This window comes from Pyxicephalus adspersus, chromosome 11 (assembly GCF_032062135.1).
Source record: "Pyxicephalus adspersus chromosome 11, UCB_Pads_2.0, whole genome shotgun sequence".
Taxonomy (NCBI): Eukaryota; Metazoa; Chordata; class Amphibia; order Anura; family Pyxicephalidae; genus Pyxicephalus; species Pyxicephalus adspersus.
In genome coordinates, this window is record NC_092868.1 from 9,226,620 (window position 1) to 9,241,976 (window position 15,357).

General features: G+C 41.1%; 1 protein-coding gene across 1 annotated transcript; it reads left to right on the top strand.

Moving 5' to 3' along the window:
* The first annotated feature begins 476 nt into the window (after positions 1-476).
* Positions 477-14,407, top strand: LOC140341004 (urokinase plasminogen activator surface receptor-like). The gene is made up of 7 exons (XM_072426491.1): positions 477-614; positions 5,185-5,304; positions 6,407-6,553; positions 6,903-7,046; positions 12,405-12,551; positions 13,699-13,809; positions 14,049-14,407. Exons 1-7 carry the CDS (start codon positions 566-568, stop codon positions 14,213-14,215), a joined length of 885 nt encoding a protein of 294 aa, XP_072282592.1. The 5' UTR covers positions 477-565; the 3' UTR covers positions 14,216-14,407.
* Positions 14,408-15,357: the final 950 nt, after the last annotated feature.

Consider the following 15,357-nt stretch of genomic DNA (forward strand, 5'->3'; position numbering starts at 1 on the left):
AGGTGCAGCAAGGACACAATAATTGGTGCCATGAGCTGCAAGCTTTGGGCCCATTCTATAGCCGAGTTTAGTTCTTTCCAACCTGTTGTATAAATTTGAAGGGGGGGCATTAATGTAATAATTCCTAATCAGTTGATGGATGATACACTCACCCATAAATTGATAGCATTTAGTAGCAAATATGCTATTTTGTACTGTGTATGTCATGTTCATATGTAAGCAGATATTCTTTTATCAATTATATATATATTTACCCCACAAGTTTGTGCATGTGGCTCTGGTAGCCTAGTTCTACCCCCGCTAAAAGAAGGGTTTATGGTCCACCTAAAAAAACAAGACTTTAGGATACAATCCACATTTAAATATTAGGGTGCCATTTAGGAAATAGTCTTGCAATATGGTTATCAAGCCTGGACATGCAGGTATCAGTAGAAAAACCATCGCCCTCGTTGTCACCCCTCCCAGGTCCTCCCAAACAAGGAGCAGAAGGACCTGTTTATATGCAGCATCACCTCTGTAAAGCTGACACACACATCTTCCGCAGTCATACAGATTTCACGGCACCATGAGACTACTTCTCCACACTGTGCTCTACAGCGCCCTTCTGTGTTTAGGTAAGTAACTCTATGCATTCTATTTAATGTATTGAGGGTGTCCAATGCTTCTATTTAAAAGTAACCTTGGCTATTGTATTCTACCCCAGTGCACTAAGTGTGCCCCGGCAGTATCCGTATTTCACTGCAAGCATTGGCGTTGGCCCCCTTTCTTTGTTTTAGGATTTTTACAATACTGCCCATCTGAAAAAAGATCCAAACACGCTGGTGGTCAATGGAAGATGGTCTGCCTTTCATTGGCCATCACTTAGAAAAGGGATCTCTTTTTATCGATGTCTAGTTGGAGAAGGCCATTCTTTCACTGGTGGCCAGGAGGAGAAGGATCCCCTTATATCAGTAGTGAGTGGAAGAAGGATCATTTTACATGGGTGGCCAGTTGGAGAAGGTTCCTTTACTTTGGTAGTCTGTGAGCGATGGTCCCTCTACTTTTGTGGTCAGTGCACATGGATCACCCTATTTATCCATAGTTGGTGGAAAATACTTCCCCTTACATTGTTCAAGGGGTTTCTTACATTGGTGTTCAGTGGGAAAGGTGTCTCCTATTTCTGGGTTCCATGGCAGAAGGATCCCGTTACAAAAGTGTTCAGAGGAAGAAGGGCCCCCTTACGTTGGTGGTTAGTGGGAGAATGTTCCCCTTGCATTTGTGTTCAGTGGAAAAAAGGTCCCCTTTTATTGAAGTTCAGTGGGAGAAGGATCCCTTTCAATGGCGGGAGATCCCCTTACATTCGTGGCCAGTCAAAGAAGGATCACCCTACACTGGTGGTTAATGGAAAAAGGGTCCCCTTACATTGATAATCATTAGGAGAAGGGTTCCCTTTTATTTGTAATAATTGGGAAAAGGTTTCCCCTACATTGGTAATCATTGGGAAAAGGGTCCCATTACATTGGTAACCATTGGAAAAAGGGTTCCCTTATATTGGTAATCATTGGGAAAAGGGTCCCCTTACATTGGTAATCATTGGAAGAAGGGTTCCCTTACATTGGTAATCATTGGAAAAAGGGTACTCTTACATTGGTAATCATTGGGAAAAGGGTTCTTTTACATTAATGGTAATTGGGAAAAGGGTCCCCTTAGATTGGAGGTAATTCAGAGAAGGCCCCCCTTACATTGGTAGTAATTGGTAGAAGGGTTCCCTTACATTGTTAGTCATTGGGAGAATGGTCTCCTTACATTTAGTGGTCAGTGTGAGAAAGGCTTCTTTACTTTTGTGGTCAATGGGAAAAATGTTCCCCTTAGATTGGTGGTAAATTGGGAAAAGGGTCCCCTTAGATCAGTTATAATCGGAAAAAGGGTCCCCTTACATTGGTAGTCATTGGGAGAAGGGTCCCTTTACATTGATGCCCTGTTAAAGCTGAACTGCAGAATACAGAGGAGGGTGGGGGTTGGAGTTGAGGGTTTGTTATGGTTCTACTCTACATATATTTACATATTTTGAAGATTTTTTCATTTGGCTCGTCTTGCATTTTTTACATTCAATCTGGATATGTTGTAATGACAATCCGCCTTTTACCTGTTCTCAATAAATCATCATGCAATATTTGTTTTGCACGCAAGATCAAAGAGAAAAAAGAACGAAAAAATAATAAAACCACGAACATTGCAACTCTGTTGAAAATTATCTAAATTTTTTTTACCTGTTTGATAATTTCCAATTAAAAGTAATACATTTTCACCCAAGGTTTGATTTCACAGACAGATTGCCTAATATTTGGATTGGAACATGTTGGGACACCTTGATTGCTCAGTCAGCCACTATCAGGAAATGTTGCAATCTGATATTATATGTTGCAACACAAACAGAATATTATTATTATTATTATTAATAATAATAATAATAATAATAATAGAAATAATATTTCATTTCTTTCATGTATACCACATGTAAATTCACACTAAAGGCTCTGTTCATAAAATTAATTATAATTATTATAAAAAATAATTCCCCCCGTCAATTCCTCTGCAATTTGCTGATAGTCTTATCTCTCTACAGGTCTCCTATTAAAACAATGACTCGTTAAAACAATTTATAAAAAGAGCCCTAAGGGGTCAATTCATAAAACAGTGAATCTGACATTCACTGAAACCTGATGAAGAATGTGTTTCAATGGCATTGATTGATTCTCCACCAGGGAATTCTTCGGTGAATGTTGGATTCAGAGCTTTAGAAATGGATCCTTAATTTGATGGTTTCTGGTGAATTGCTTTTGATTTTTTATTTGTGAGCAAAAGCCAGAGTGCTCTACCCCAATACTTTATAGAACAAACATATTTGACCGTTCAAAAATGAATGTTTATTGAGAAAATTACGAGGACTGCCACAGTCCAAGTGGAACAGCTTGTCCATTGTCAATATGCTGCAGAGAAGGATTCCTTCTCTCTGTGTGCAAGCAGAGGTCTCTCTGCAGAGATATGACACTCCCCTTACTGAATCAGACCAATAGCTACAATCGTCAAAACTCACACTCTCTGTTGATTGGAGAGCTTTGGCTCTGACTCAGCAGGGGGCGTGTTTGACCTTCCAAGAGTGACCACTGATTCCATACACAGAACAAGAAGGCCAACAATAGCAACTCCATTACTTTCTCATGCCTGTCACTTTATAGGAACCTTGTTTTGACCGGAGTATGTAGGCAGCCATCACCTTCCTGAAAATGCTAGCTGCCTGCCTGACACAGAACAAGGTTGCTGCTAACAAAGTCAATGCAATATCAGCAACAAAGGTAATTGGATCAGAATAAAAGCCAGGCAGCTGAGATTTACAGAAGCAGCGGACACTCCCAGGCATCTCTCAGCACACATTTCCTTCTCTGCTTTCCTACATTGAAGATCTGCAAAGCAATCTGCGGTTTGTGAAAGCTTGCACTGCTTACTGCTGCCAGGAAGACAATTATCCAGCTCATGTTTGAATAAAATGGTGGCGTTTATAGAGAAATCACTGGGCAGCTATTATATCCTTTAAATATGAAGAATGTCTCTGTACAATGTTTATAGATTCTCAGATCTGTAAGGGGGTTAAACCTTGAATAACGCAGAGCAACCTGGGGAAAAGTTGATGAACAATCACCTGCCAGTAGAAACTAAATTTGGTGTTGTATATAAGTATATGACATCAATAATCCCCGCAGGGGCGGTAGTAATAGTCCATACTGTGCACCCCAAAAAAGCACAGCATTCCCCCTTGCCTAAAGGGGGCAGCACTTAAATTTTTACCATTCATCGCCTTATAAAAGGTTCTGGTCATTGGCAAAGATCCCTCTGTCTACTCTGTGCCCAATCTGTAGCCCAGGTGCCATATGCAGTCCTCCAGCATTTAGAAAATCCTCATGGTATTATAAGGCATCCCCTTGCAGCCAATCGCCCTCCTGGTTCCCAAAGAACCTCTATTTGCACATTATACAGCAGGTGGCAGCAGAGGGTACTGAGCCAATCACTGCCCCGTGCCAAATTCATTCTCAATGGGCTCCGATTCCCAGTCCAGGGGGGGTAAGGAAGTTGTAACCAAACTGCAACCTCACTGTCAATCTGAGCAAAGCCCTACAGCAAGGGTGTCAAACTCTGGCCCGGGGGCCAAATATGGCCCCCCAACGGCTTTTTTTTGGCCCCCAAAGGAATCCAAAATATGAACTGCAGCTGGACCGCCGTTGCATTGAAATAGCGCCGCTACTACAATTCCCGGCATCACTTGCGTCTATTGACCAGTGGGCTCTCTGCCGATGTGTGGCCCCACATTGGACAGTTTTAAAGACGCACAAAATTGTAGTAGCAGCGCTATTTCAATGAAGAGGGGGTTTCACCGGTGGGCCACTCATTAGATTTAGCTCCGCAATGGTCGCGTTTGGCATTTTCAGCATTCCGCCTCAGCTGTACTTTTCCTTGCTACTCCAAGTCATAGACTTGAATAGTTGGATTTTCATCGAAGAATATTGTTATTATTATTGTTAGGCCTCTTTCTCCATTATAAGCTTGTTCGAGATTGAATGTGAAGCAAAACCTCTTTGTTTCCATATGAAAAGGTTTTATATCCAATGAGAAGGATAAATTTCTTTATTTTTTAAAGGTTGGCCCGCAACTTTGTCTAAGTTTTTAGTTTTGTCCCTCTTTGTATTTGAGTTTGACACCCCTGCCCTACAGTGTTGTCCTCAGGACCGATGCCGAGAAAATGCATTCACTGACTTTTATGCATGGCCCTTTGGTGATATCAGGGGCCACACTTGGCTTTCTACCTTATCACAAGTGCCCCAGGGCATAATGCTTCTACTTGATTTGGTTAAATAATAGCACACTTTAATTACGAGCAGTGCGTTAAGCGGCTTTGGAGCGGGTCAGTGGGAGGTCAGCTGCACCTGTCGATGAATGATCTCAGAATGATATCATACTGATGTCACCAACACAAGCCCAAAGTCCACTGTCATTGGCAAAACTGCACTTGTTCATCAACAACTAAGATCTAGTTGATTCATGCAACAATGAGCATTTTATCAGTTTATGAATTCTGCATATGCTGCAGCTGTTTATTTGGAAAATTAATATTGGTGACACTAAATTACACCTCATTTCTTCTTCTACTAGCTTCCAGCCTGCAGTGTTTCCAATATAATGGCCTTCCAGACCTTGCCAAAGAGGAACAGGTGGTGAAGAATTGTGAGAGCACCCATCAGTACTGCTCCTCCTCACTATTCACCTATGGTGGTAAGTATCAGATGACATTGACCCATCACTTGTCAATCATTCACAGGAACAAGACCTGATTACTGCTGTCAGCCATGAAGAAGGAGGTGGTAATGTTGTTAGGTCCTTATCAATATTATAGCATGACTGACAAATAGATTGAGTGCTCCCGGCTTGTTAGTAGAGAACAAGTGGGGGAGGATCTTGTGCATTATCAGAGATCCTTGGGGGTGGAGCTTTTACAACTGGTCTACAGCTGGTTCTGCCTGCCTGCTACCAGGGGAGGAGTAGGGAGGGGCTTGTACTGCCTGTCTACCTGAAAAGGGGCAGATAGGGGGAATTGCGCTGCCTGCCTGCTAGCAAATAAGAACTTGGGAGGAGTTTATGGCAACTGACTGTTAGCAGAGATTCAGTGGAGAGCAGCACCTTCATGTCTGTTAGCACAGGTGCAGTAGGGGGAAAAGTGTGCTGCCTGCCTGCTAACAGAAGTGCAGTGGGGTGTGAGTTTGTAGTGCCTGTCTATTGGTAGAGGGGCAATAGGGAGGAACTTGTGGAGCCTGATAGCAGAGATTCATTGGCGTGGAGCTTGTGCTGCCTGACTCTTAGCAGAGATTCATTGGCGTGGAGCTTGTGCTGCCTGACTCTTAGCAGAGATTTATTGGGGAAGAGATTGTCCTGCCTGACTCTTAGGCTGGGTACACACGTGCACTTATTGTCATTGGAAAGGATCTTTCACGATCCTTTCCAACGACTAAGGGCTGCGCGATGCATGAACAGCACTGTTCTGCTCTATGGAGAGGGTGAGGGCTGAGTGGCACCTCACTGCGCTCTCTCCCCCTTCACTTCCATTATGATCGTTCGTCGTCCATCGTCCGTAGATCCGCCAGGACGGTCATTCGGACGATGGATGACAGGTGCTGTACACACCAGATTCTCATCCGACATCGGCCCTGACCCGATTATCAGGTGAGAACCATTGGACGTGTGTACGTAGCTTTAGCACAGATTCATTGGGGAGGAGCTTGTGCTGCCTGAGATGGAGTTTGTAGTTCTTCTCTCTTAATCGGTGGATTTGGAATATTGTCTGTGGTTACTCAGTATCTTCTATTATTTCCACCTCTAGATCTGGTGAGTGGAAACGTGCTGGTGAAGGGCTGTTCTACAGGCCAGTCCTGTAACAAAACCCAGAGCGGACCCATCAAATTCATCCAAACCAGCGAGACCGTCCTGTGCTGTGACACTGAACTATGCAATGAACACTTGGTGCCAGGTGAGTACCAAACTTCAGCACATCTGTGTAGGTAAATATGCAAAACAACCAGGTCACATTACTGCCCCCAGCCTGTGACTGGGCAATGAAGGAACAGCAGCAAACTGATGTGTCATCTTTCTTCTCTCCTACCCCTAAAGAGCTTACATTCACCACTAGATACACAAGGGGCAATGTTTAGTGTAAAATCAACTGATCTATCCGTATGCTTTCAAAATATGAATGTAAAGCAGAGGTCCCTCGTGATACCTGCAAAGCATAGGGAAACCCCACAAATTCCATGCTGAAATATTAAACCATAACTCCAGCACTACTCATTTTAACCACCAAGGTACCATTGTTGTTTCAGATCTAGGGGAGGATGCACGAATACATTGTCTTGCATGTCAAGGACCTCCCTCATATTGTGGGGGCAGCAGCCATCCTAATTTGAGATGTGGGCCCTCCCAGAAATCATGCATTGAAGTCTCCATTACCTCTGCACTCAGTCAAGGTATGTACCCTCACTGACTATGGTTAAGGCTATATTATGATTAAAAAAAATTGTGTATATATATATATATTTTTTTTTCCTTAGCTGTACCTATTTTAGCCAGCAGATGGCGCTCCAGACTAGTTATTATTTCTTTCCCAGGCTCTTCTTCCCTGCTTTGCTTTTAAAATCCTTTTGGCTTACAAATCTTAGTAGGTAATAGTAAGAAATTTACATACACAAGTACATGAGTCCAAGCAGTAACAACTCCTCTTCCCTAACTCCTTTTTTCTCAGCATTTACTAAACCTCTTTGCAGCCACTTACTATCTACATACATCCAGCTTTTATAACATGCCATTTCTCAGGGTGGATTTGCCGATTACAACAGTGGACCATGTCTATGTCTATAGGGCAACTTATTTGCAGCACCAAAAGCCCATAGGAAGCCAGGAAGTGATTGATCCAAAAAGAACAAAGGGGGCAGTTGGCCTTCTGATGCTTCCACATCCAGTCGTGTCACCTGACACACAGCAAAGAGTTTTGTTTATTGTCTGTGAGCTGTTTATATAGCTGAAAAACTTTCAGAACTTTTATTGCTGTGTTTTATGTCTCTGGACCCCGCCTCTCGCTATTCTCAAGGTGTCACGTAAACCTGATGGAGCTTTCTAATATAATTTGTTAATGACCAGCTGATTTATTTATACGACGGTGACTGCAGCCCAGTAAACAGTAATAGGTTTATGAAGCTGGAATAACCAATGTCTGTCAGTTTTTTTCTAATATATCTGCACTGAATGGGGCACAGTTTATATGGTGACACCCAGAAACATTCTTTGATCACACATTGCATGGTTACTCCCTTTGAGACACCCTATGGCATTCTATGAGCAAACATTGTACAGTGACACCCTGTGGGAATCTTTGAACACCCACTATTACTCTGTGGCAATTGCAAGATGAGCGCAAGCAAAGGCTGGAATCATGTGATCACTGATCATTTGTGGTCATGTGATCTCCTATGAATTACTTTTGCCAGTGGTAGGATGATCACTATAATAGGATGGTCCAGAATGGCTTTTAAGAGTCGCCTGCTCATGCAATTCAAACTATGACCCACTCTTTAGGTAGATAGACTTACCTATTGTTGTTCTTTTGTATTTTATAGAAACCGTGTCACCAACACAGCAATTCAAGTAATTAAATGTTTTTTTCTCGCCATACATTTTATTAACTTGCAATGTGCTAGAACATTTGAGTACTCCAGGAAGAATGACTTCCCCACCTTATCCACAGTGCCTCTCCCTCCTTGCATATCATAGCCCTTTACAGCCCCATCGACTGGCAATGTCTAATAATATGCTGGCCCAGCTCCATCACTTTCCTACATAACCTATTATGTAGCAGCCAGGGAAGAAAGGAAAATATTAGAGTGTTATTAAAGGGGCAGCTCTGACTCTGCTGGGAGGTGCAGACATTATGTTAAAGATAGTGACCTCTCCCAACAGCAGTCTTGGGGTATTTGAATGTCCACACAAGGCAGGCTTTTTTAGGTAAATAAAATATAAATTTTAAAAGTATAAATTGTATACTTATATAAAAGTATAAAGTATAAATTGTTTACTTATAAATTTGTATAAATTATAAAAGTATAAATTGCATGAATTGCACAAATCATCTTATAGCAAAATTGTTATGATCTGCCGACAGGGTCTCTTTACCCGCAGGGCAATATATTTGTATGACTATGAGATAAATATTTAAATATATTGTAAAAATGTTTTAAATTACCTGATGACATTTGCCCAAATCCTCAATATGCAAATGAGTTTCCCTGACAAGCCCGACAACTCCTATAATTAGATGTTGGTGCTTAAATCTTACAGAATGTGAATTATTGCAGCTCCAGAATCTCTATTACAAGGTCTTCTAATGCTGCTGCAGGCTATGTACTTTCTGTGTGCACAGCACCATCCAGTGGCCAGGATGGAGAATTGCAGTAAGGGCTGACAACACCTGGCCAGCAATTACCTGCATAGGTGAGGTAGGCACAAAGGAATTCTAGATGCCTTACAAAATCTGTTTTTCAATTACGGTCCTTAGAGTTATTAGAAACAGTGTTCATAAATGTATGTTCTACATAAATTTGGAAGGTGGACTTTGACAAGTAATAGGGAATGGCTGGGGTGGGGAGCCTGGAGAAAGAAGCCAGCACTAAGAATAGACTGAAATCTGTTAAAATCAGTATTAGGGGGCCAGGAATAGGAGCTGGAAGTTGGTATTTAGAGATAGTAGCAGGAAAACTACACTGGGAAGGAGGCTGATTTGGAAACAGGAGGCCAGCACTGTGAGTATGGACGTGGGGTTGAAAGCTGGAAGCAGAAGTTTAGCTTTGAGAGCAATGCACCATTGGAAGAATGTTGGAACCAAGTGCAGGGAGCCGTCATGATAATATGGAAGCTGGCACAAGGAACAAAGAATCATCAGCATAAGCAGAGAGCTAGCACCATGAGGAAAAATCTAGCATCATGTGGGGAACCTGCACCATGAGCAACAAGAAAACCCCATAAGCAGAGCCAGCTAGTACCATGAGCACAAAGCTAGCACCCAGAGACGAAGGCCAACACCAAGGGTAGAATACCATAAAAAGGAGAAAAGCAAAGAGCCATCACCATGAGAAGTGAGTACTGATTGCAGAGAGTCATTGCCATAAGCAGAAAGCTAACAAAATGCAGGGCCAACATCACTTTGTGTACCAAGCAAGCAACAAAGGCATAGCCAGTCAATACCAGGAGCAGAAAGCCAACATCAAGGAATCACAGTAGCAGGAAACTATCAGGAGTATCAGGAAACTTGCACAATGCAGGGCCACCAGTGCTCTGAGCAGCAAGCAAGCACCAGAAGCAGAAAGTCAATACCATTAGCAGGAAACCAACACCAAGGGCAGAATTCCAGCACCATGTAATAGAATTTATCAGCAAAAGCCATCACCATAAAAAGTGAGTACCAAGTGCAGGAAGCCAATGCCAATGGCAGGAAGCTTTCACAATGCAGGGCATCCAGTGCCATTAGCAGCAAGCACTATGAGGGGAAATCTAGCACCATGAGCAGAAAGCCAACACCAAGGGTAGAATGCCAGCACCATGAAAATGAAGCTATCACCAAAAGAAGGGAGCCATGAGGAGTGAGCATTGATTGCAGGGAGTCTTCACTATAACCAAGAAGCTAGAACCCAGTCCAGAATGCCAGCACCATAGACAGTCAACAAGTACAATGCAGGGCCACCAGCACCATGAGCAGCAAGCAAGCACCAAAAGCAGAGCCAGCCAGACCATGAGCAGAGACCAACACCAGAATGTCATCACCATAAAGCTATCACCAAAAGCAGGGAAAAACAATGGTAGGGAAGGGAAGAAGTGAAAGAGAAAGGCTTTTATGGCACTGAAATTGTACAGATAAAAACAATTACTTTTATATCTTATCAATTAACTATGAACATAAATACATACAATAGGAAAGGGGTTATACAATAACATAAAGCATTCATGATTCATATAGGGTAAAATCAAGAACTACTCATCATTTGTAGGGTAAAGAGGTGGTATTTGTATCCTGCAAAATTATTTGGGTGTCCAGATTTCATAGTCTCAATCCCAACGCGTTTTACCTACTTTGGCTTCATCAGGGGATAAAATGAGGCTTTCAGAAGCGAAAGTTCCATGTCCGGAGTTACCCTATGATATAAATGATGAAGTATCAATATGTTAACCTGAACTAGCTGCGTTACTGTAATCTTTGGTAACAAAGGGACTTGGGAGTCCAAAAATCAAGTGTAATATTGATGATTCGTAATATTTCTTATTGGAAGTGGATAGAATAGGCTTCAGTTCTCCTCAAGAACTGTTTTCATATGTACTACCCAAATATTCTCCAAAATTGTATGAAGATCAGTACTATGGATTCATTATTTATACATCTCACAAGATGCATAGAGCCTATTGGTTACTAGGTTTGTGGGAAATGAGGAAAGGAAAAGGAGAAGTGGAGAGGGAAGAATGAATTATTTTACATTGGTGATAAGTTGGAAGAACAGCTTGTCCGCAGCCAGCCAAAAGCAGGGAGCCATCACTATTAAAAAGTGAGCACCAAATGCATGGAGTCATTACCAAAAGCAGGAAGGTTGCACCAAGAACATAAAGCCAGTGCCACGAGCAGCAAGCAAGCACCAAAAGTAAGGCCAGCCAGCACCATGAACAGGAGAGCAACACTTTGAACATTAAATACAGGTAGCCATCATTATGAAAAAGAAATATAAAAATGTGCATGGGGCCAGCACCAAGATTAGCTGGAAGAACATGGAGTAATTACCATTAGATGTAAAGAACATGGAGTAATTACCATTAGAAGATCTCCAGCACTGAGAGCAAGGGGCCACCATAAGGAGCATGGAATCAGCACAGGAGGACCACACAGGGAGCCGGCACCTAGGCTATCATTTATTATTTTTATTATCAATACATTGTTATTATAGATTTGTTTTTCTTTACACAAGTTTGTTATTATTGAACACATGTGTTTGTTTTTTTGCTTCTCCTGATATAATAATAAAAAAACAATGTACCGGTATATAAACAGCAAAGTCAGAATTTTGAACATAAAGGTCAAACTGCTCTCCGCAGCTTTGGAGTGGAGGCCTTTTTGCTAGGTTTCTCTCTCTTGAAGCCTAAATTACTCTTAATAACACACTCTGTCTTGTCTAAAGTAGCTGTGCATTAGTACTGACAGATTAGGAGAGGTTTAAGAGTGGTTTTATCCACCTTAATAATAACCCATTGCCATTAGGGCAAAAAATAGCTAGGCAGCAAATGCTGGAAAAACACAGGGAAAATAGCCAGCTGTACTCTGATTTGACAGGTATATCAAGGCATACATAGAAAGAATAGTCTTTAGCCACTAATGTGGGATACATGCTGCATTTGGCAGCTCTCAACATCCTTATCAAGCATCAAGAGCTTTCCATGAGGCAGCGATATCTAGTGGTAGAATAGAGGTACTGCACAATGTAGAACCAAAAAAAAATGTTTTGTAGTTCACATGTAAAAGAACAATGTTCATTAAAAATTGCTAAGGTTCTATTTAAACTGAAAACCTTCTTTAAGTGTAACTCTCTGGGTAAACAATAAAACTTGTTTTATGTCCAAAGCCAATGGCTGGCTGTTTATACAATATGAATCCACCATTCCACTTTTTTTCTTTTTGAAATGTCTTTTTAATACTATATTGCATTGTTTATTTATAGCATATTGCCATTCTCTATTGATGCATCGGCCCCTGCTGTACCATTACAGAGTTTCTATTATTTTGTCTTTGTTTATTACAGACATCCATCACACCATGATAAAGAGCTGTAGTAATACTTCGTCATGTCCTGGGCTTTCTGCTTTTAGCAATGGAAAAAATCCAGTTTCATATTCTTGCATCCATCACTGCTGCAATGGCAGCCTGTGCAATAAGGGAAACTTTGCAGGTAACAGTAAAAGCAATGTAAATTGGGAAGGATTGCAGAAATAGATTTTTTAAGTTTCATTTTTGCAGAAACATTGGATTTAATGTCATGAAGGTAATTAGAAAATCAGCTGCGACCTATCAAAAATATTTTTTTTTATAAACAAAGCCACCTGATTTTCATGGGATAAATTCACAAAGCTTTAACACAAGGATAAGGATTTTACTTTAGACATGTGACTAATTAACAAATCCCATTGGGTCTCATTTTTCTGTGCAAATATAACTTAATGTCACAGTTGACGTGCTGATCACATGGCTTTCTTTTCACCATCTCTTAATTCCACTTATCTATAGACATTTCTATATTGTGATAGTCGTCTCTACAACACTGGGACCTTACTTTAAATGGAATAGTTTTGCTTTTATGTGAGCTTGTATTTTCCCCATAAAGGGTATTTCCTTTGCCTTGTTTGGGTTAAATCTGTTTTAAAGAGAACCTGTATTGCAGAAGCTGTGTCTAATGATGGGGGAGAGAAAGAAAGGAAGAGGGGAAGATAGAATGGGGAGAGAAAGAGGAGAAAGGACTGAACATAAGTACGGAGACTGGCATTTTCTTTGGTCTTCCTGCAGTTTTTCCCTATTACTGCCCCTTAGTGTTGAGGATGTCCCCCTGATGAATACTGGAGTATTGATAGAGTATTGATGAAGAAGGAGCAGGAGAGGTGTAGAAAACACAGATTCACTGAATAGATAAAGTAGAGGCAGGGAGATCCTTGCACTGCAGATCCTCAGATACATCTTCTTCTCCAGCAAACAGAACCTTGAGCACACAGTCACTACTGTATGCTCAATGTTCTCCTGGCTGAAGAAGAAGATGATCCCCAAATCTCACCATGAATTCTCTACATTGTAAGATGAGAAGTTAAAGGCAACAATGCTTTAGATAATCTTACACTGGAGGTATACTGTACATCTAAAAGGCTAAATTTACAGGGGTGTCCAGGTACAGGGTGTGCACTAAGTTTCAGAAAGATATTGCTTACAATTAACATTTCTAATTTCCTAAAGGATAATTATTCCCTACATCTGAAGGTCAGGTTGCTATAAAGCGCGCCTATTCCTATGCATAATAAATTAAGGAAGTATATGATTCTCTTCTCTGTCAGCTGAAGACCCCGGAGCAGAGAACGGTTTGGAGTGTTACAGCCGATCCTCTCCAAAAGAAGTCAGCACCATGCGGTGTAGGGGGCAGATGACGCAGTGTGTGGACCTGATGGGTAAGAAGTAACAAAAGAAGGGAGCAGAGGGTACACATTGACCTTTGTGAGTTCCAGCTTATTCTGCTGCATACTCTACAATATATATGTATAGATATTGGATACTTATATAATGGTCATAGCAAAGATTCCATCAATAGAGTCCCTGAGAGATAAAAGAAACTATCAGGGGATTTACCACTTTATCCTTGCTTTTACTTTTTCCCCCATTAATTGGGTAATGTTATTTTTCCCTTTAGGTGAATCAAGTCACAGTGCACCAGTTATGAGTGGATGTGCCACTGAATCCTTCTGTCAAGGCCTCTACCCAACATTTCCCATACCAGGATGGACAAGAACTGTGTGCTGCACCAAATCACTCTGCAACCAAGGCAACAGTACGGCTACCAATGACATAAAACATTAAAAGAATAGAACATTGATGAATCAATGATGATGTCAAATGGGGCTGATTTTACATACAGGTGGGTCCATGCCAGAGACCTCACCTGGGAGCCCCGAAGGCTTTGACTAGCATGGATTACATGCACTTTAAAAAAAAATCTTGCATTAATTTTCTTTCAAACCAAGTTAAATAAATCATTTTATAATAATAAAACCAAACTAAAATGTGATTGTTACTGCATTATCATTCCAAATTTTTGTTCTAGTAAAAGAAGATATTTAAAAGTCACCTAACATAAGTCTGTGAACCTTCCTGACTCTTTAGGACTGAAGGGGCCCCTTGTATAACCTGCAAAAGGTCTTCTACAGATTCAATTGAATATAACTAGCTACTGCTGGCTATACCATGACCAAGATAAATGAGAACCTTCACAGATCTCCTCCAAAATGTATAATAAACTAATGAAGGGGTTCTCTTGGACCCCAAAGCCATTCCCATAGGGACCCTACTTGAAAATGGATTTCCTTCGATCATGTCTGTCCTTTGGCTGTATGTCCCTCTCTACTCCAAGGTTTTGCACCTTATTCATAGAAAGCTTTCTTTAAAGTTGAAGATATAAAAATAAATGCAGCTTCATAATAATTAAAACCAAATTTATTTTAATGGAAGCAATGTATAAACCTGAGTTTTATCTGCTATAAGCCTATTGCAGTCCTTGTAGAGCAGAGCTGCATTGCAAGTAGCAGAAGCAGTACAAAGAGCTAACCTGTACTTTATGTTGACAAGAAGTAGTCACAGGCTAGGATGGGTTCAGGACAATCTGGGCGCTTAGAAAATGGGTTGAATGATGATGGCCATAGGCAATAAGCAACTTCACTTTGCTCCAGTATAGGAGAGTATTAGAAGCTCCGACTGATTGAATAGGAATGCAGATTAACAATGAAGTTTGTACCAGAATGCAGCCAATAGGTGAGAATATAATAATATTACAATGTCTTAGGGGTATTAGAACATTCAGACCCCAGATGAGGCTATTATAAAGCAAAGGACAAGAGATTCCCATCTGTTCTTAAAGGGGAACTAAACTTAAATAATTAAAAATTTGGACCAGGCAGGTTCTTTATTGCAGAAAGGGCAGGAGATGTTCTGCATTAAAACATACT

Bases quoted from the DNA above. Each gene is read 5' to 3' on its own strand.
- LOC140341004 (XM_072426491.1), top strand. From the start codon at position 566: ATGAGACTACTTCTCCACACTGTGCTCTACAGCGCCCTTCTGTGTTTA. The intron at 615-5,184 runs GTAAGTAACTCT...TTCTTCTACTAG, and splicing joins CAGCGCCCTTCTGTGTTTAG to CTTCCAGCCTGCAGTGTTTC. The intron at 6,554-6,902 runs GTGAGTACCAAA...TTGTTGTTTCAG, and splicing joins CAATGAACACTTGGTGCCAG to ATCTAGGGGAGGATGCACGA.